This window comes from Gasterosteus aculeatus, chromosome 17 (genome assembly GCF_964276395.1).
Source record: "Gasterosteus aculeatus chromosome 17, fGasAcu3.hap1.1, whole genome shotgun sequence".
Classification (NCBI taxonomy): Eukaryota; Metazoa; Chordata; class Actinopteri; order Perciformes; family Gasterosteidae; genus Gasterosteus; species Gasterosteus aculeatus.
Genome location: NC_135705.1, coordinates 6,371,779 through 6,391,898, shown reverse-complemented (window position 1 = coordinate 6,391,898; position 20,120 = coordinate 6,371,779). Strand labels below are relative to the sequence as shown.

Genomic DNA, 20,120 nt, shown 5'->3' with positions numbered 1-20,120 from the left:
CAGTGACACATTCCTCAAGACAAAATTGTGGTTTGAGCATTTCACGTCTTTATTTCAGTTTTTTAAAGTTTTTTTAACAATGTTGTGGCACCCAGGTCTAGTCTCAAAACGTGCACAAAAGTTTCTTTCCTGCAAATAAAAAATAAAATCATTTTTCTGAGCAAAGTAAAGAGCAGGAAACTAGTGTTGACTCGCAACCCTTCATCTAGTTCCAGAGGTTCAATCAGCTCAGTTCTCAGCCTCATCACATCCGACAGACAGATCACTCAGTTTCCACGAGTTAATCCCCCTTTGGTAGTTTAAAAAAAAATATCTCCTCCATTTAAAACAAATATTCCAACATTTTGTTTGTATACAGTCTTTACAAAAAAGGTGAGGAGAAGCCTCCAATTCTGAATCATAGAGCCAAGCCCAAATCTCCCCCCCCAAAAAAACTCCCCAAATCCCTGCAAAATATCAAAACATGATCTCAGGACTAGTGGGGGGGGAAAGGGGGGGGGCAGGAATGACATGTAGAGATGGGGAAAAGTGACATGCGTAGTGACACAGTACATCTGGATAAATTCAATAATGAGTGTAAAACATTTGTCGTGATAACCAAATAGTGACAGCACTGTTCAGCTACGTATTCCCAGTGACAAGTCTAACTTCAAACAGAGGTGACAAAGGGGGAGAATGAGGTGTATGGACATAAAATGGACCGGCCGACTGTGGAACTGGGTGAGAAAAGAGGGGCGGCGGGGGGGGGTGTATATATAAACACAATAAAAGTCACTATTCTTATTTTTGATATTTTTTTTATTTTGTCTTTTCCTTTTTAAAGAAAAAAAAATGACTGTACAGAACTAAATCTATGCCTATTCAGAGTTTTCAAACTCTACTCCTCTGTGGTGGTAAAGAAAGAAAAAAGGGAACCCATTGGGGGGAAAAAAGAAAAGAATCATTAAAACCCCCAACTTGACTTGAAAAGGGAATTAAAAACCTAATTGCTTCTTTTGACTAAAACCAAAACAAATGAAATAAATAATGAACTCAGCAGATCAAATCAGTGGCAGTTGATGCGATTTCAAATGAGGAAGAGGCAGCATAATATATAAACTCTTAAGTTGGATAGTTGCATTGACTGCTTTATGGAGGCCGATGATATAAAAGTGAGATTTAGTGCAGATGCAGTGTATCAGTTGGCTGCCAGTCCTGTGGCCTCAGAGGAAAGCCTGGAGAGACACCCAGAGAGAGAGAGAGAGAATAAGGCATGCATTCAGACAGGTAAGATAAAGGTCATTTACAATACATTACATCAGAATAAAATGCTAGATAGGGTTCATAAATACATTGATATGAGGAAACTTAAGCTTTGTTAAAGGATAATACTGTGCTCCTCTTTTCAACGGCTGTTAAGGCTCTCAAACCGATACTTTGTGGTTTTGTGATGTAATAAAGCAGTTTTGTGGTTCAGCATCTCAAGAAACATGCTTACTTGCATTCTAGGGGAATTAATACTGATAGCAACTAGTTAGCTTAGCATAAACAAATTAAAAGTTGCTTTGTCCTGTTATTCAGGTTCCTCTAAAGAACAGCAACAAGCATAATGAATCTGGTTTGTTTGCAAAAAAAAAAAGAAGCCCAAATTGTAATTATGTAGCTTCCTAAAGTCAAAATCTTTATTGTTAAGTTACCAGCCGACACTTCAGGAAGTCACTGCTTCTGACCATGAAATAGTCATAAATCAGTTAACCTAAATGTGCTGTTTTGAGGGGCTTGTCCTTTGGACAAGTTCTGTGACGCTGGCCATCGATACGCATTTAAATTACAGACATGAAAGGGATATTCATCTTATCATCTACCTCTAGATACAAGATGAAAATAAGTATTTTAGTCAAACTATTCCTTTCAAACTAAGCTCAATCGATTGGAGGTTTTACAAAACAGAATCATCTCAAAAAAGGGTGATTTGGTGCTGTTGATACCTGAGGGCAGATTTACTTGGAGTTTGAAATTACAATCACCTCTTACATTGGCAGAAGTATGGCTAAAATAAAAGCATCATGATACATATACTCCGACCTTATAACAGCCAACAATATTCACTTAAAATTCACTACAAGAAAACTATCCCCATAAATACAATGTGACATCTTGAGAGCCGCTACCTGAGCAGAGCTTACAAAGAGAGAAATGCTTCAGTAAAATTAGTGAATTAATTCACTGTCCATGCTAGGTTAAAAGCAATTAAAAAATATAATGCACGCAACGTATCCTTAAGAGACAGGCCAAACCAAGCTACAGATACCCATTTTATAAATCTGTCCGGCTGTTTAACACTGTGCGTTTGTTTTCTGAAGTAAGCGTGGCACGGCCAGATACAAAAGCAAGTGAGAGTACAGACAACAGAGAGCATTGTCAGTACTTTAGTAGTGATGACTTGCGTTTCCTTTGTTAGTAAGGGGAAAGCCTTCGCCTTTTAGACTTGGAGCTCAGCTCCGGGGTAATTTTGGGCTCAGCGGGTATCGAGTGCGCGGCGTTACTGCCCCCACTGACAACATGGAGGGCCAGGAGAGGGAGGGGCTTGAGACTGAGGAGGCTGGACACACAGGCAGGAGAGCTGGGGAGCAGGGAATCAGTGGAGGAGGAAGAGGAGGAGGAAGAGGAGGGAGGAGGCGGCCCTGGAGCCAACAAGGACAGAGGGATGGAGGCTGAGGGGGGCACCACACAGGAGGAAGAGGAGGAGGAAGAGATAGCAGCAGAGGAGGTGGTGGTAGTAGTAGTAGTGGTGGTAGTAGCAGTAGTAGAGGTGGAGGGGGAGCACAGGCTGGTCTGTTCAGGGTTCAAGGAGGAGGGAGGAGGTTTAGAGGACTCTACACTGTAGAAAGAGAGACAAGGAGAGAGGGACAACACAGTCGGGATGGGTCACAGGGCAGGCTGGTGAGCAATGGGGGTAGTGATAGGAAGGTGGGGTGAGGGGATCACTCGGGGATGTGATCAAAACAAGACAAAAAGCTTCATTAGAAACAAAGAATTCAAAAAAATTTTTTTTTTTTTTAAAGAATTAACATCTCCAGTGATTGATTGACGTGAAGCCAAGTGAAGGGTAGAATAAAGGAAAAACACGACCAAGAGAGAGCTAGCCGCACTAAAGTAGTAAACAGTAGCCAAAAAATAAATCTTGTGAACACAAAACATAAAGAATAAAGAATTCTGCTGCTGATATATTGGCGTAACATATTGGGTATATGAAACGTTTCATACTTTAACAGGTTACTTTAGCATTGTGACATGGGAAATCTGGTCAGCTAGGCAAAAGACATTAAAAAGTACAGACTACATTTCAACCAAACTGACCGTGACACAACCCTTTTAAAGCCTCTGACTGAATGAATCAGCTGTCCAGAGCCGACAGTATAAAGCAGATTATCTCACCTGGCGTTGATGAGGTACTCTGCCAGACTGATGCTGGCAGGCGCGCCGGTGATGGTGACCTGGCGGTCGGTCGATCCATCCACTGGATTCGCAATCTTGATCTGGGCGCCCGACATTTGCCTGATCTCGTTGATCTTGGCTCCCTGGCGGCCGATGATGCACCCGATGAGCTGGAGAAGAGCAGCGAGGTTAAGTAATGCGTGGCCAATAGACCCACAGTCTCTGGAAAAGTTAGCAACTAGGTGAAAACAAGCATGAATAAAGCGCTACGTTATGGCATTTTTTACTTTGTTATTTATCACATTCAAACCTGCATGGTTACCATAGATACAGCAGAAGGATCGGTGAGAAAACATCCAGTAACTTACTGTAGCAGTGATACAAATGTAAAGTACTTACATCATTTGGAATGGTCATTTCATGGGAACTGTTCTGAGCAGAAGCATCCATCCCTGTAGAAGAAACAGTTGACTGGTGACGTTACAGGAAAAGAAGGCTAACGCCTCTACGGCCAATAAATAGCAGCAAACGCGAGAGGAAAGAAATCATTTTTCCCCAAATGTGATTGAGGAACCAAAAGAACAGATGATAATCTTCCTTGGGGATGCAATTATTCCGACTTTTGAGGATGAAAAGTTGACAGGACGTCGCAATGAAAGCATGAGCATGTGCTGCATACCAGTGAATCCCTGGTTGCTTGGTGCGATGGGGAAGGGGCTCTGCTGCATGGCCAGCTGGTGAAGCTTTGTGAGCTGTGGAGAGATAGCAGCAGAGGAAGACTGTGAGAGTGACAGAGAGGGCAGGGAGAGAAATGGAGGAAATGGAAAACACAGGAAGAGGGAAAAACAGATCACAGTCAGTACGGACAGCAAGACAAAGAACCTCCGCAGAAAAATAACATGGCAGAAATGTTTCTTATCCTTCAAGAAAAACGTGACTGTCTGAAAACCGTTGTAGTCTATGACTCGGTCAGGGCAAAATAGCATGTATAAATATATATAAATTATATAATTTTACATTAATCTGACAGGTATCACTGATGTTGCAATGTATGACTAATAGTAAACAGTCTATTACATCCAATGCTCCTGATAGAACATCTAAAAGCTCATTAAAAAGACAAACAGATCAAATTTAGTACAACTGGTAATGAGGAAGGGTTTGTAAACAGTTATCTGGGACAGACTGAATGAGAAGCGTTAAAAAAAGACGGAACAAACAAAGGACAAAACAGAAAAGAGTGAGCAGCAGGAAGAGATTAATATTCATGGGACAGCAGAGAGTCTGGATGAACACAAACAACAAATGTCGGTTTAATAAATACAGACTGCCAGTCAAATGAGAAAGTACCAAGAGTGCTGCTGCTCACTAAATCACAAAATGTTGTTACAAAAAAGGCTCAGAGTGGGTAAAAAATATAATTGGGGCAAGTTTAGCTACAGTTGTAGGCTGTAAAATGGGGCATGTGTAGGTGGGGGGCACGCTTCTGAAAAGGACAGTTGTAATTACGGGTGGGAGTGATGGGCATCATAGAAGAAAAAAAAAAAGGTCTACTGCACTTACATCTGGCTGTGGAATCGCATGCTGTCCTTGTACAGCGTATGCCTGAAACAAAAGAAAACAAAAGCATTCATAAGCCTCAATCTGATGAAGTTCATCATCTCCAGCTCTCAAATAGATCTCTTGAGGACATGTCAGAAATCAAAAGGCTATTCTGAAACTAATAAAATTTAAGAACATCAAAACGTAAGTCTCTATTTCAGGGAGAAAGAAATATTTTACTAACCAAAACATGTTGTTTTTCAAAAGAATATTTAGTAAGATTGAACCACTTTTAAATTTAGACTCACATGGTTCAGAAAAAACTTCAATGAAAAATGCTTCATCAGACTACCAAAACAATTACTAAAAGCAGCTTTGGTTGAGTGAAATATACTTTGAGCCTTTCATATCCAAATCTATAAGAATAACATTCTGCATCACACACACACACACACACACACAAAAAACTAAGAACATCACAAATAAAAAAGGGTGCCGTGTGTACCTGTCCGCCTGCGAAGATGACGGGGGAACCTGAAGGCTTGGGTCGGTAGGGGATAGTGACCCCCTTAGGGGGAGACTGCAGAGGAGAGACAGAAAGTGAGTGTGTTATTAGATTGCTACCCATTGAATCATAGAATTGTAAAAAAAAAGTCTACGGTAGAAGTTCTTTGAATTACAAATGCAGTACTAACAACAATAATACTTTAAGTAGTTCGCTGGTGGGCAAAACTGCAATGTCCAAGAGGACAATTGTAAACGTGAAGAGAAACACTTGGAAAATATGTTAAGAGGGACGAGCGCACATAATTAGCAGAGAATCCAGTCAATTTTCAAAATAAAAAACATTTTTCAGAAAAAAAAAGTTTTTTTTAAATATATATATCTATATCTCTCCTTACTCAAAGCGTAACAGCGAAAAAACACATGAATCACAGCATTCATTTTTTTTTAAATTAACAGCTGCCACTAAATTTGCTCACAGCTTTCATGAGTTCACTTACCTCAAGCATGACCACACAGATCTGCTTCACACACTCAATTATCGACTGGGGGGTACCAGCAATGGTGATGGCTCGCTCTGTGGAGTTGGGGAGCATGTCACCTGCCACTTGTACCTGAGCACCAGTTGACTAGAAGACACGAACGGAGTAAAATTCAATGAGAATTGAAGACTTGCTCAGCGTTAGCATTTCAGGTTTTAAATTATACAAGTAGAAAGGTAACAAGGATGCCAATGCTGAACGGATTCGGACGTGTGTGGTTTTGTATTTAATTATTTTCTTTAGGCGTACTTCTCGAATTTCCTTGATCTTGCAGCCACCTTTCCCGATGAGGGAGCCACACTGGCTGGCGGGCACCACAATGCGTAGGGTCACGGGGGGCTTGCTGGTTGCTGTGCTGTTTGTCATTGAGCTGCTTATATCCTGGAAATAAATACATGAAGATGTGTTGATCTAGTTCCTATTAGGGCTAGTTGCAGCTAACCGGTGAATTCATAAGTCAGCATAAACCGTCATCTACCTCCTCCAGCTTTTCAATGATCATGGAGAATCCTTTGAAGATGGCGGTGGTTGGACCTGCCAAAGTAATGATCCTCTCCGGACAATTGCCCTCAGAGATGTTGATGCGAGCACCGCTCTACAGACACAGAAAAGCAAGAAATGAAAAAGAAAAAATGAGGACAAACTTCCAACAGTAAAGAAATCTGTGACGATGATAGTAATTTTTTTGGGCCTCGTAGGGATTGCAACATTATTGTTTGATCTTTCAATACTAGAATAAATAAGGATAGGAACTCACCTCTTCTCTCATCTTCTTCACAGATTCACCTTTCTATTAGCAGAGAATAAAGGTGGGATTAATCATTGCTTGAAAGACAGATTTTCAAATAACAAAACATCAGGTTCATTTAATAACGGCTTACCTTTCCGATTATACTTCCGACCTCCTAAAACAGGAAAAATAAAAAACGTTCATTAATCAACTTTTCAAACAAATCATTGTTTACTACTTAAGTTGAAGATATCAAAAAGCTCTAGCTAGTTTGGATATACGTTTCCCCAACACTCGACCGAGAACCACAGTTGTCACTGTAAACATTAAACACAGCCTCATCAAGTTCCACAACCTCTAGTACACAGTTTTTGTTTCTGACTAAATCACCACGATGAGATCCAGCATGCAGTCAGAACACAGTATTTGTGGTTTGCTAATGTCTATCAAGTGCTGGGCCCGTATTTTTAATACTACAAGCTAGCAGAGCCTTTAGAGGAGAATATTTTGGGATGCATCACAACAGGGTTTGTCCGGAGTCTAAGATGACGTGGCAGTCAGACACTTTTTGCCACTTGTAAGTGCAGCGTTTGAAAGCACAACAACAGGTGCGAGATGGTGTGAGAGCCAAATGTATATCTAACAATATTTAATCTTTATGACCTTATGATTATACAGAGAGGGATGTGGGGGAGGCTGTTCCGAGAAGGAAAATAATTTTACTCTGCTCACATTAAAACAGGGAAATTATTTCAGGGAAAAAACAAAACAAATTAATAGCAAAAGAGGACCATATTTGAGAAAAGTGACTCCAACCATTATTGCAAATGACGAATTATCAACAAGGTGTGTAAAATCATAAACACGCCAAAACACCACTTTACTTTTCTTTGACATAAAGGATCTCTACACCACATGACTACCCCGACTCATCACATCAATTCCTAACCTTTATACATTGCAGAGAAGCTTCTTTTTCATGAATATAATGTTGTATGCCATTAAGAGTGCGGACACACGCAGCTCATGGGTGATCTCACCTTGCCATGCATGAGCAGCCTAATGGTAAGGGTGACATTGAGCCCTCCTTCAATCACACCGGAGTCCATTACTGCAACCTGGTCGTCCGTACAGAACTGGGCTCTTTGGTCACCGAGATGGCTCTTAAAAAAGGATATAGCAGACGAGGAATGATACACCAAGAATGATGATGATGTCATTGAATCAGCAGTGCATATAGAAACACATGGCGTGGATGCAGGATATGGATAACAAAAGGAAGGACATGTGATACAATATATACAGTGGCCTGCGAACACTGATTTGCATGTGGTCACCAAAGAGGTAAATACTAAACGTCCCTCTTCAGAATCAAGTTACAGCAAAAACACTCAGTGAGTTAGTAGTACACTATAGCATTTATAAGGAACATTATTCCTTAATACTAAACTCTGGCATAGTGATGTGAGGGAGAGAAGTGTTCTTACTGCATAAAAGGTATTACTGTACTACATATTAGCATACATTAAGTATAGAAAGGCCCGTCTACATTGGTTAGCATTAAGCGTATTATGTCGAACTAAAACTAAACATTCGCACCAGACCATGTAACGTAAAATACATTGGCTAAATGTGTATGTTGTAAATGTTTAAAAAAACAAATAAAAAGACGTTTGTACCTGGTTTTCCATTTGAAAAATGTGTCCTTACTGAACCTGTTCAGAGAACATGATAACGTTAGATCCGTGTCAGCTCATGCTAACGTTATTGCTCATGAAAACTGATGCGTGCAACGACGAATAGCGAGAAAACAGGACTCACTTTTAAACTGCTTGCACACAATGCATTCATTTACAAACATAATAGTGCCTCTGCGGTACGAGTTACCTGCCTACAAAACAAGTAGATTAGCATTGAGTCGAGCTCCATGCTAACGGAAAAACACATTGCTTGTATGCTAACGATGCCTTCATTTGCGATGAATCAAGTTGACCAACAAATTTACCGACTCTTACCCCTGCACTATTATGGCCTTAATTCCTAAAAACATTCATACGTAGGCTCAGCACGAGATGTGCATATTCAAAAGCTCACTTTGCGTGTGTTGGTTAGTTCTGCGTAAGTCCAGCAACTATTTACGCTTAGCCATTTAGCATTTTGGTTTCTCGCCGCGCTGGAAAAATGAATGGAGCATGCGTGCGTTACTTAGCTAAGCTAGCTAGCTTAATTCGTCAACGTTATTAATAGTTGATCAAACATCGACAGCTTTCGCAGCATTGTTGTTGTATCCTCGTTTTAATCAATTACGGACGATAAACAGCCGTTTTCAAACCAACATTGAAATCAAACTTCTACGTGGCTAGCTTAGCTAGCCTTAGCTTAGCTAAGCTAGTGAAATAATTCTGGACGGAGAGACTGCGTGCTCATCGTGCGGCCTGTTAGCATCCTGCACAAGAAGCCGCTAGCTGCTGGGCGCAATTTCTTTCCGCTACTTCAACTCATAATAATTAATGTAAAAAAACAACACAAAATATCAGAATGAAACTTACCTCAATGGTGTTGTGGTACGAGACCGGGGGGAGGGTTGGGGTTTTAAGGGTAGAAGGGGAGAGGTTCGGGAGGGTAGAAACCCGGGGGAGAGTTTAGAAAGGACTCGGGGAAGAGGGAAGAGTGATGTGAGATCGAGCTCCACTCCTTTGCACAAAGACAACACAATTATAACCTCTGAACTTTTGCCTTTCACCCAAACCAAACCCCCACCCTGAGTTTTGGTTTGACCCACAGATTCCCAAAGTTTGCGTCTACAAAAAATAAAAAGTTGAGGTAGCACACATTTCTGGTGAAAAGATGCTACAACATGAAAAGGATATTAAATCCTTTTAATTTCAAACAATTTTTTGCGCAAATTATAAACATGAATTTGTTCTAAATGTCTCAAAGGGGAGCTCTGTTGTTGAACATAACTGATGTCCCAAGTGTTTTTTAAGTATTAGAAAATGACTTAACCATCAGATGAGTGCTTTACGAATATTTCTAATATGTTCATATATACAAACTCCAAGAAGAATAGGCGCACTGGTGGATGTGAAGGGTATTGCAACTCAGTTAACTAATATTTATAATCCAGCAGCATCGTTCATTCAGCATTCGTTTCGTTTAAAAGTATTCATTAGACAGGTTTAATTGAAGACTCTTTATTTATATTAACAATTAATGCTGAAACAAAGCCTTGTAGAATAATGCATTCTGCAGTTATGTGTAGTACTGATGTGAGCAGTGATGAGCTGTGTAGCAGTGAACAAAAATAAAGACACTCAATATCCGTATGAATCTCCATCTCAAGGTCAATCATAAAAAATAAAAAAAACATTTTCTTTGAATAAATCACATTGTTAGATATTCTCATAAATCAATTCTGCAGCCCATGTCAAACTAATGTCAATATGTTTGTGTACTAATGTACTCGTAATGGAACTTGAAAACACCACAAACACCACGGTGGAGTGTAAACACAGCAAATACTGTGAGATCGTTAACAGCTCATGCATGCATTTCTAATGAGAAATGCTAAAACACTTTATTTCTATCTTTATTTTATTTAAATGCTTTAATTGTACACTTCATGTTTAAAGTGACAAGTATGACTTTAGTGTGGTTATTTTTAATATAAAGGTTGCACTCTTGCTTCTGAAAAAGCCTTGTGGCCTCGGTCTTAGTCACTGCTGCTGCTGCTGCTGCTGCTGCTACTGCTGCTGGACGACTGCAAAGAAAAAGAGAAAGATTAGATATTATGCATATTCATATTTCAATAAAGTTAACAAAACAGCTATTGTTTAAGAAACATTTTGATGATGTCACCCTTGTGATGAGAGTTTTGTAGTATTTAAAAATATTTTATAAGCCAAACAATTTAATAATAAGTATTTAGAAATTTGATTTGTCAATAATAAAATTAATTTGTAGTTGAAGCACGCTATATGTTTGCCACAAATGTTGCAGAGAACATATCACCTCTATTCTATGATTATTGAGAGTTTTGTGTGAGCAATAATTTTCATAATAGGATTTAGAACTGGTTATTGTCTGTTCTGATGTGTCGTGACAATCTTAATGATAATATATCTCTACTTCTTTTCAGGTAAAATGTAAACCATGTCTCTCGAGTTATGGGCGCATTTTTGCTTTTCTGATGTTTGCAACACTGCCTGACATGGAGTTGGTGGCCTGGGTTTTGCGGGGGCGAGGCAGGTTAAAGTTTCTTCCGGTTATCCATTATCGGCATGAATACTTAACCTACAAGAAGAGCCATTAAAAACAATGTGCCGTATCTTTCAACTTCCTCTCACCTTGCCGTGTTTCTGCCCCTTATGCGCCTTCTTCATCTTCTTCACCTTTTTCATCTTTTTGTGGCCTTTATGTCCGGCCAACCCCATTCCCATTCCCATTCCAGCCACTCCTCCGGCGCATGCTCCGGCCATGGGATTTAACCCTCCATGATGATGATCTTTGTGGCCTTTATGGCCTTTATGGTGACCTCCTTTTGGAGAGTGCGGGTAAGGACCTGGGTGAGCCCCTGCAGGAGGAACAAGTGGATATCCACCCGGAGCCATAGGATAAGGATTGGGTCCCTGAGCACTATAAGGCATGCCCCCTGGGGGTACTTGTGGTACCATGGCTGGATATTGCCCGGCTGGATATTGCCCGGCTGGATATTGCCCGGCTGGATATTGCCCGGCTGGATATTGCCCAGCTGGTGGGAAGAATCCTGATGTAGGTGCAACAGGATATGCAGGGTTGTGGCCAGGAGGATAGGCAGGGTTTGGTGGGCCCACTGGAGGGGGAGGACCTGATATAGATAAAAACACACAGACACATTATTTTACACGGAACCTATATCAACAGGACTGAGATAATAATGATTATAGAAAGCATATGAAAAAATTATGATGAGCTGGTTATGTACCATATAATATCTTACCTTGATTTGGCCACATGTTATGATTTTTGACCTGACAAGTGAAATACTTCAGGTCTCAATCTCAACTCCTGTCAAAACAGTGAGAAAAGTAAATGCAAGGATTATTTGATTAAGTAAAATTACATCAGGTGCCAAAATAAAACATTGATACTGTGTAATTACACGTTATCTTATCATACAATTTAGAACGTTGGTGTTGATTCAATCCACATTTTTTAAAAAGTTCTCAAACGTTCTTCACCACACAATTCAGTTTCTCATTTGAGATGATATACTTTGCATCTGTCATTACATCTGGTTGTTTGAGCAAAATGGCCTTTTTCAAACATATCTTACATTATCGATGGCCAAGACAAAACCTTCAAATTGCTTGTTATGTCCAACGAGAGTTCACACCCCGAAACTCGCAACGTGACAGAAAGAAGCGAACAAACACTAAATTGAAAGGGTGACTGTCCCTAATATATGGAAGTAAATCTGTGTCATCGGATTTTGAAAGAAAAAGGGTGCCATTATTTTTTGATTTTGTGGAAATGGGTACACAAAAAAATGCATTAATTACAGTCACAAAATGAACGTTAAATTAATGGGAAATGTCGCGTTCTAAACCTTCAAGCACGTATTTACTTTCAGACACATTTATCATGTACCTGCCTCAACTCATGCCGTGGAAAACACCGTCGGCTTGGTCTATAATACCTCGTCAACTACGTTAGACTGCCATTGTTTAAGTACAGGTGCGACATGATAGAGATCTCACAAATCTCAATGATCACTGTAGTTTTTGTCTTTTTCTTTCTGCCCGTGCTATTTACAAAGAAAACTGTCAATGTAATGGCTTTACCTTGGGAACTTTCTTTCGGTCCGGTTTCGGAGTTTATTAGGAATGAGTTGATCCCTGTTTGTCTTCCGCATTGAGCTGCACGGAAGCAGCAATAGAAACGTACCGAGAAGCCACGCCCCTTCTTAAAGATTACGCACTTTATTTACGTCATGGTAAAAGTCCAACAAGCTCTGAAAAAGTTTCAATCATAGAAAATATAATTCTGATCTCATAATTACGATTTCTATCCTTTAAATGTCTTTTTTAGTGGCGTTAATGGGTTTAGATTATGGAGTCCTTTATTGTGAAGGGTATATTTTTGTTAAAAGGAGGAGCCATGTTGGGTTTGGCCATGACACACGCACACACCTGACTTGAATTGATAAATATATCATTGACATCATGGATTAACCGTAACAGAGTAACAGAGTAACAAAGACGGGGATTTCTACAGCTATTATGAGGGTAATGTTAACAAATTTCCCCCTTTGGTGCACCCAAAGCAATTAATGTGCAACATTGTACTCTCAACATCCCGTTTGAGAGCTGATATTTGGACAGATTTGGCAAAATTTTTTGTTAATAAAGATAATGCAGAATCAGAATCAGGATAGGTTTATTGTTACAGCACCAATCCCCTGAACAAATTCCTGTAACACGAGACAACTAGAATAAAAAAAATTAACAATATTCTTTACGGCTATGTTTGATTTAAATACAAGCTTCAGAGTTTGAGGCAAGGGCCTGTTTTTTTTTTACAACAGACAAAAACTTCAATGTAAGCATGTGCTTCTAATAAGACCAACAGTTCTGTTTAATTCAAGTATGCCATTATTGTGCTTGATACTTTGTCATGTCAAAAACGTTTTCAGTCCCCCAAACAAGAAGACATATTGATACTAGTGTCTTAATGATCATTTACCTTACCACACCAAGATTTTTCTACTATGAAATGTCAAAAAGTCTAATATGTAAAAACTATTATCTAAATAAAAAAAACACAATCATGTATCATAGTTACATAATAGTAGGGAAAAAAATCCTATTGCTCAGAGTACACAAATAACTTTTTATTTGTCCTTTTAAAGAAACAATAATTCCCATTATGTCCAAGCCTAGAATATGAATAATGAAAGGAACAAGACACTCTTTAATAAGGGGCTGCTTTAAAATTGATATATACTGAAAAGCGGTGACACAAAGAACACAATGCAACCCCCTCCCCAAAAAAGGAAGAAAAAAGTCACAAAGTCTGAAGAGCTGCTAATCTTTCCATGACACATGCAGCACTCAGTCGAGCATCCGCTTCACAGTCCCAACAATCTGTCAGGAGCTCTTGCAGCACAGGTCCCTGAAAGTTTTCATGTGACAATTGAGTCGATACCCAGACAAACTCAATTCAATATCATAAACATTTCTCATGGGGTATCCACTACGTTTTCTTCATTACTACTGAGCAAATAGAATAAAACTAAAACAGATACATGTAAGAGGCCCCTTTGTAAGAATACCTGTGGCAGCAGTTCCCAATGTCTTGGAACGGCGGGTCTCTCGTCCATGTGACACACAAATTGTATGAGGCTGTCCAGCGTCACGACTCCCAGCTCAGACTCGTAAGGCAACAGATGCTGCGGAGCAACACCGCCTGCAGATGGAGACATTCGCATTGATCTGAAGTGTGTCAGGTGAAGTTTGTCGGAGCGCAGCACAGAGATGGTTGACTCACATATCAACTTCAAACAGGATTGAAGGCAAACACCGGGACCCTACTATTAATAATTGTCATTCAATCTCACTCTTTCAATTGCTGAGACATTTTCTTGTTTATCAATGGAGTTTACCTTCAAATAAATCAGAGCAGCGCATTAAGATTTCCCACAGCAGCAGTGCGAGAGCATAGATGTCCGCCTGTATGAGACACCAGCTGCTGTTTAGGTCTACTGTGCCTTCCAGGATCTCAGGGGGCATGTAGGGCAGCGTGCCCACCTGAGCAGGGCCCTGCAGATGGACGGTAATGTGAGTATTTAATTTGTATGAATTTTCAAGATTTTGTCGCTGTGCACGCTTTTCATTTTCTTGTCTGGGACCACCAAGATTTGATTGTATTTCGAATCAAGCTTAGCTTGATTTGAATCAATATATATCAATATATATATATATATATATATATATATATATATATATATTGGGTTCTCCCCTGGTCTCACCTCCATGATTGTTGTTTGGCTCCGCGAGCTGCGATTTCCCGGACAACAAGGCACGATGGTTGAGCATCCAAAATCACACAGGACACACATACCATCTGCTGTCACGAGCACGTTGGAGCTGGTGAGATCTCTGTGGGCCACAGGAGGTTTATGCCCATCTGCGAGAAAATAACTATGTGAGTAAAAATAATACAATTCTGATTTGGTTGGATATTTAAGTGTAGTGGAATACCTCACACTTCATCAACCATTTTAACCGTGACACCTGAGTATCATTATAGATCCCTGTGAGCCGTTACTATGCAGTCCTATGTTAAAAATGAAAATAAAGAATCCCCAGAAAAGTTCTCCCCTAACGTTATTTGAATTCTGTTAGATAACAACAATTTAATTAAAGCAGGAATTATGAATGAAGTTGGATATTTTAGCTAACATTCCTTCCACATTGCTTACACACACAGACACACACACACACAATATTCTGGCCAATACCAGGTTTGTGAAGGTCAGAGTGCAGATAGGCAAGTCCCTGCGATAAAGACTGGCACAACTTCAGTGTCAACATCCAGTTGGGGCTGTGTTTACACAGATAGGAGTGGAGAGAACCCTGAAATCAAAGTGAGACCAGCTTTTAATGTCAAAGATGGTGAATATTTCAAAGTTTAAAGCATTTGGCTGTGAGTGCGATCACATATCAACCGGAACTCCCCTACAAAATAAAGCTACATTATTTATTTATTTGGTGCTGCAATTGAATCTACTTGATGACTGCAAGTTGAATTACCTTTGGACTCTACTGACTTCTGAGGGAAATATTGGCTCTTTAGCTACTCAATGCTCCACTGTTTTTAACAAGCTAGTCACTAACTGGGTCTGTCGGGCTGTTGAATGAAGAGAGTGTACAGTGGGTTTCTTAGAGCGTTTCTACTTAAAACATCTGCCTACTGAGGGGAGCTGAAGATTCTGACGGTAATAAGTCTCCAATCATCAATACGACCGACCCCTTTCACATTACGAAAATATGAATTATTAGCATTTTAAGAAACCAGTAGAGGTTTAATGTTCATTTGCTTCGAATAATTAAATCCCAAAGCTTTCCTGCACTGATTCTTTAATCTGTTTCTTTCCTCAAATAGCTTTTGATCTCTGATGAAAAAATGAGTTGTCACTCACGCTTTCAACAAATTGCAGGACAATGAGCCATCCGCCTCCATCCGGTTTACTCCCGGAGCCTAGAAAGGGGACAATCCCAGCGTGATTCATCAGTGGTAGCTCATAGACCTCCTTCTCTGCAGTAAACTTATGTTTCCGGCTTGCAGGGAAAACTTTGACTGCCACAACGGATCCTTTGTATTTCCCCTGCCAAACAGTTGCAAAATACCCATGGCCCAAAATCTGAAAGAGTAAGAACATACAGGTTAAGCTTGATGGTGAAAATTCTCCTGACAAACCGTATGATATTTGGGTTTTATTCCAACAATGTCCCTACTATCAGATATTCAAGAGTCCAGTGATATAATTGATGATCTCAAAACATCTTTGGCTGACCACGGAAAACAGTCAATACTGCAGCCACGTGTTCACATCTTCATTGTGTCTTTAGGTTTAAAAATTTCCAAGTTATTCCTTTCTGTAAAACAGAAAACCCATGTCGTTTTAAAAACTACAGACGCATTTCTATATTGCCTTGTTTTTTTTAATTACTAGACAAAATTGTACAAAAAAAGGATTATATTTCACATAGAGTCTAATTTGATTCTTCACAAACCAGTATGGTTTACGTAAAAATCATATGGCTTTTCTTTACCTTGTTGATTAAGTTACCTCTGCACTTGACAATACTGAATTGATTTAACAGAGTAAATAATAATATTCTATTGGGAAAGCTGAATAAACAGGGTTAAACAAGGTTAACAAATGGTTAAAAAGTTATGTCATCAACAGAAGAGAGTTGTTGGTTGTTGTTGTTGGTTGTTATTCAAACAAAGCTAGACTAATATGTGGGGTTCCACAGGGGCCCATTCTTGGACCATTATTGTTCCTAATTTCTATTAATGATTTGTTGAAATGCCCTTTTCCAATAATATTTGCAAATGAAACAACGCTAGTACTCTCTCATTCAAATGTCAATTCCCTGATTACGGAAGCCAATTGTTGAATAAACTGCCTTTACTACACGGTTTAAATTAAATAAGCTATGGTTGAATGTATGAAAATATAATTTTATAATTTTCAGGGGTAAAAAACTTTACTCAAAGGGTTTAACAAAAATTAAATTTAAATCTCTTGAGATGCCTCAAGACACCTACAACATTTGTTGTGTCACCTACAACATTTTTAGGAATTATTATTGATGAAAGCTTCAGTTGGAGTAAACATGCTGACTGTGTTGGTAGAAAAATGAACAAATCTATTTGAATCATAAGGAGGTAAACGTTAGGGAGGGTTTCCAGTGCGATACCCGGGCTTACCTGCTGTAGCTCAATGTCGGCAATGTCAATCTCCGAGGTTTCCGTTGCTTGGCTGGAACAGTCGCGAGGCACTATCGTCATCAAAGGAGGGTGGATTATCCTCTAAAATAATTTTTATTTTGACAGGTCTTGTAATTAACACATAGTCATTGACAATAAAGTCACTGTTAATTTAAAACTAGCTGGACTGAATAGCCACAGAAATCTGATCGAAGAGTAACAAACAAAGGACAGAGGTAAAGGGGAGTGTTGTAGTGAGATAAACACCAAGGTCAGACTAGAAGAACGAATGAAGCAGTTACAAGGTCAAACAAAGACATCATGAGAACTGAGAGCGTAGAAACTGTCAAAACATGAAGAATGTTTTTTTTCTAATACTCTGAGAAGCAGAAAACCAACGCTTTTAACCTCAATGCAAAATGGTAAGTCATAAGTACTATTTCAGGAGCTGTGATCTTAACCCCATTTTGTAATGTGTGGCATCTCAATCTGTAGGATCAAGGCAATAGGCTCCTTGTTGTGTGCAAGCTTAGTCTCAATTATTAGAAGATGATTAACTGTGAAAGCATTTGGGTTACTCATTTTGGCATTTCCATCATGATGTTGAAAACGCAAATGACCTTACCTCTCTTTTTAAATAGGTGTCTACATTTGACTGCAATGACCAGCAGGATGCACAGGAAAAGCAACGGCACAATTAATGCGCCGGCTTTCATGATTTGATCTAAAAAGAAAAAATGTTGATGTCACCTGTGAATAATGATAACACAACTTTTGAGGCAACAAATTGTGTTACTTTTTATCATTCAGTGAATATATATATATTGATTTCTGAGTCTGGAAAATAAAAAATAGCACAATGAAAAAAATATAACTGCGTTTATTAACTGAAGAAAGGCAAAGAAATCCTCCAAGTCTCAAATTTCAAATGAAAGGGTAGTAGAGATTTTTTTTGGGGGGGGTAAGTGGAGCTGTTTTTAAAAGAAGTTGTCTTTCGATAAACAACAATAACATTTTGAAAACAATACCTCATTGTTATAATGTCAGGGTTTTCACTGTTGGTTGCAAATGATATTCAACGATTAGTTGGACATTGTATCATGGTCATACCTTTAATATTGAAGTAAGGGGGTTGCGGCGCTTCCAACTCTGGTATCAAAGTGATGTTGCTATTGCAGAAGTCTGTTTTGCACGTACACCAAAGGAGACGACCGTCGAAACGCGTTTGTCCCCTGCAGATTGCATCTGGGCAGGACTTTTCAACAAGATCACAAGCTGCAACGAAAACAACATTAACACAATGGACAAGTAGAACCAATCTAAGACATCGAAATAATATTAATTTCAGCAAATAACTAGTCAACATTAGTCTAATTCTTTCATGATTTCCTTTAGGTTTAAAGCTCAAAGGTTGACTAGATTTTAAATGGTAATACAGCCTAAATGTGCACAACTGAACAGAATCCAAACATTGCACACCACTCCAGGAGTAGCGGTGCATGCATCTTGAGTTTTTCTACGATTTCTTACCGAGAACGTCAAGCTTTGGTTGGTCATTAATGATCACGTAATAGGCCACGCAGCATTGGGTGTTCTCGCATAGCTGCACCGACCCACTCACATTGCCGGTGGTTTTGTACTGCTGGTTCCGAGGACCCACTTGGAATGCACACTGTCTCTTCTGAAGAAGCGACTGGTCGGAGCTGCATGTAAAGATGCATGCTGGCAGGAGGAAGAAACACAAATAGCTGCTGATCACATCATCGGTTCGTCCATCCACGTCATATGATCCACTAGAAAGACACTTTTTCTAGGAGTGTTTTCCTAAAGAGTATTACGCTGTGTAAAAAGACATTATACAATAGTATTTTGTAGGATGATTATTTTATTACTAGGGTTAGGAACTACACCATGCACGTCGAAAATGCACACGCAAAACAATCCAAAAGATAGAAACACAGCCACAGATGCAAGGTTTTTTTCTTTTTACAGTAGCTGCACTCACCTACAGCCCCAATCAGCCACCACCGTTGTAGGATCATGGTCGTTCTGAGCCAGGACCGGCTAAGCAGGAGTATGTATCAGTCCTGGGAATGTCAGAGGAGTTTCCCACGTTCCGCTGCCTGACTCCCACTGCCACACACCTGCATGTACTGTGCAGTCTCCATACAGTTGGAAGGACGAGGGGTGTTTTCCTTCAGTTGCTCAGTTCAGTAGGGCCACTGGTAAACTCACAAAACGTGTTTTATACAAATCCGCAGGGGCCAGATAAAGAGGCACTATGAATCAGGTCCAGTGACTGTGTTGTTATTGGGTTTTTTTGCTTTATTTTACCATGGCCGCCCACCCCCCCCAGAAAAATGATCGGCAGTTATAAAGGGGAATATAACTTCATAATTAGCTATTGGAAAGAATAATCGTACAGGTAGTGTGTGTAAAAAATAATTTTATGCCAAAATCTGGATTTTTTCAATCCAACTTGTGAGATTGAAAAACAGGTGGCTTTGAGTCACAATTGTGGTCAGATCAATATTTTTAATACACACTTCACCTGATGCAAAACTGATGACATTGCAGGTCGGATGTCTGACTGATCAGGAAAAACATGTAGAAACTAATCCTGCATTAATTTGCCAATGACTATTTTCCTCAGAAAGGTTAATATAACATGCTTTCTGGGTCAATTTGTCTTAAAGGAAGATACCATGTTTTTTGTGGTTGGAGGGCACCACGTTGACATATACTAAGTCATGACGAATATAAATTAATATGAATATATACTAAGATGATGAAAGTGGCAAACACAATTTATTAGCTAAAAATAACTTACATGTTATAGCTGACATTAGGCTATTTTTTAAGTAACTGATAACTCTGGAAATTCTTCTGTGTCTTTAAGGGCCGCA

General features: G+C 39.5%; 3 protein-coding genes across 6 annotated transcripts; all 3 read right to left on the bottom strand.

Annotated features, from left to right (window-relative positions):
- Positions 1–25: 25 nt before the first annotated feature.
- Positions 26–9,600, bottom strand: LOC120835458 (poly(rC)-binding protein 2). 4 transcript variants are annotated; one of them, XM_040204410.2, is made up of 14 exons: positions 9,285–9,600; positions 8,415–8,450; positions 7,776–7,898; positions 6,887–6,910; positions 6,763–6,795; positions 6,484–6,600; positions 6,255–6,386; positions 5,964–6,092; positions 5,465–5,539; positions 4,981–5,022; positions 4,097–4,196; positions 3,817–3,869; positions 3,418–3,587; positions 26–1,214 (listed from the first exon to the last, which is right to left on the bottom strand). In XM_040204410.2, exons 2-14 carry the CDS (start codon positions 8,424–8,426, stop codon positions 1,178–1,180), a joined length of 1,047 nt encoding a protein of 348 aa, XP_040060344.1. In that variant the 5' UTR covers positions 8,427–8,450; positions 9,285–9,600; the 3' UTR covers positions 26–1,177. The 4 variants fall into 4 exon arrangements, with proteins under 4 accessions (XP_040060344.1, XP_040060342.1, XP_040060346.1 ...); XM_040204408.2 differs by having other exon boundaries at positions 26–2,860; positions 4,097–4,169; XM_040204412.2 differs by having other exon boundaries at positions 4,097–4,169.
- A 313-nt stretch (positions 9,601–9,913) lies between these two features.
- Positions 9,914–12,688, bottom strand: prr13 (proline rich 13). The gene is made up of 4 exons (XM_040204417.2): positions 12,558–12,688; positions 11,714–11,781; positions 11,082–11,581; positions 9,914–10,495 (listed from the first exon to the last, which is right to left on the bottom strand). Exons 2-4 carry the CDS (start codon positions 11,727–11,729, stop codon positions 10,448–10,450), a joined length of 564 nt encoding a protein of 187 aa, XP_040060351.2. The 5' UTR covers positions 11,730–11,781; positions 12,558–12,688; the 3' UTR covers positions 9,914–10,447.
- A 447-nt stretch (positions 12,689–13,135) lies between these two features.
- LOC120835457 (anti-Muellerian hormone type-2 receptor-like) lies at positions 13,136–19,435 on the bottom strand. Its single transcript, XM_040204405.2, has 11 exons — positions 19,220–19,435; positions 18,745–18,936; positions 18,325–18,489; positions 17,840–17,938; positions 17,215–17,285; positions 15,917–16,138; positions 15,236–15,350; positions 14,744–14,901; positions 14,378–14,534; positions 14,048–14,181; positions 13,136–13,887 (listed from the first exon to the last, which is right to left on the bottom strand). Exons 1-11 carry the CDS (start codon positions 19,254–19,256, stop codon positions 13,780–13,782), a joined length of 1,458 nt encoding a protein of 485 aa, XP_040060339.2. The 5' UTR covers positions 19,257–19,435; the 3' UTR covers positions 13,136–13,779.
- Between the last annotated feature and the right edge of the window lie 685 nt (positions 19,436–20,120).

Bases quoted from the DNA above. Each gene is read 5' to 3' on its own strand.
- LOC120835458 (XM_040204406.2), bottom strand. The intron at 6,911-7,775 runs GTGAGATCACCC...TTCCTGTTTTAG, and splicing joins GGCTGCTCATGCATGGCAAG to GAGGTCGGAAGTATAATCGG. The intron at 2,861-3,417 runs GTGAGATAATCT...CTCTTTCTACAG, and splicing joins GAGTACCTCATCAACGCCAG to TGTAGAGTCCTCTAAACCTC.
- prr13 (XM_040204417.2), bottom strand. The intron at 10,496-11,081 runs GTGAGAGGAAGT...TTTTCTTTGCAG, and splicing joins AGGGGCAGAAACACGGCAAG to TCGTCCAGCAGCAGTAGCAG.
- LOC120835457 (XM_040204405.2), bottom strand. From the start codon at position 19,256: ATGATCCTACAACGGTGGTGGCTGATTGGGGCTGTAG. The intron at 14,902-15,235 runs GTATTGGCCAGA...ATTTTCTCGCAG, and splicing joins CTCTGACCTTCACAAACCTG to ATGGGCATAAACCTCCTGTG. The intron at 14,182-14,377 runs GTAAACTCCATT...CTCCATCTGCAG, and splicing joins CTGCTCTGATTTATTTGAAG to GCGGTGTTGCTCCGCAGCAT.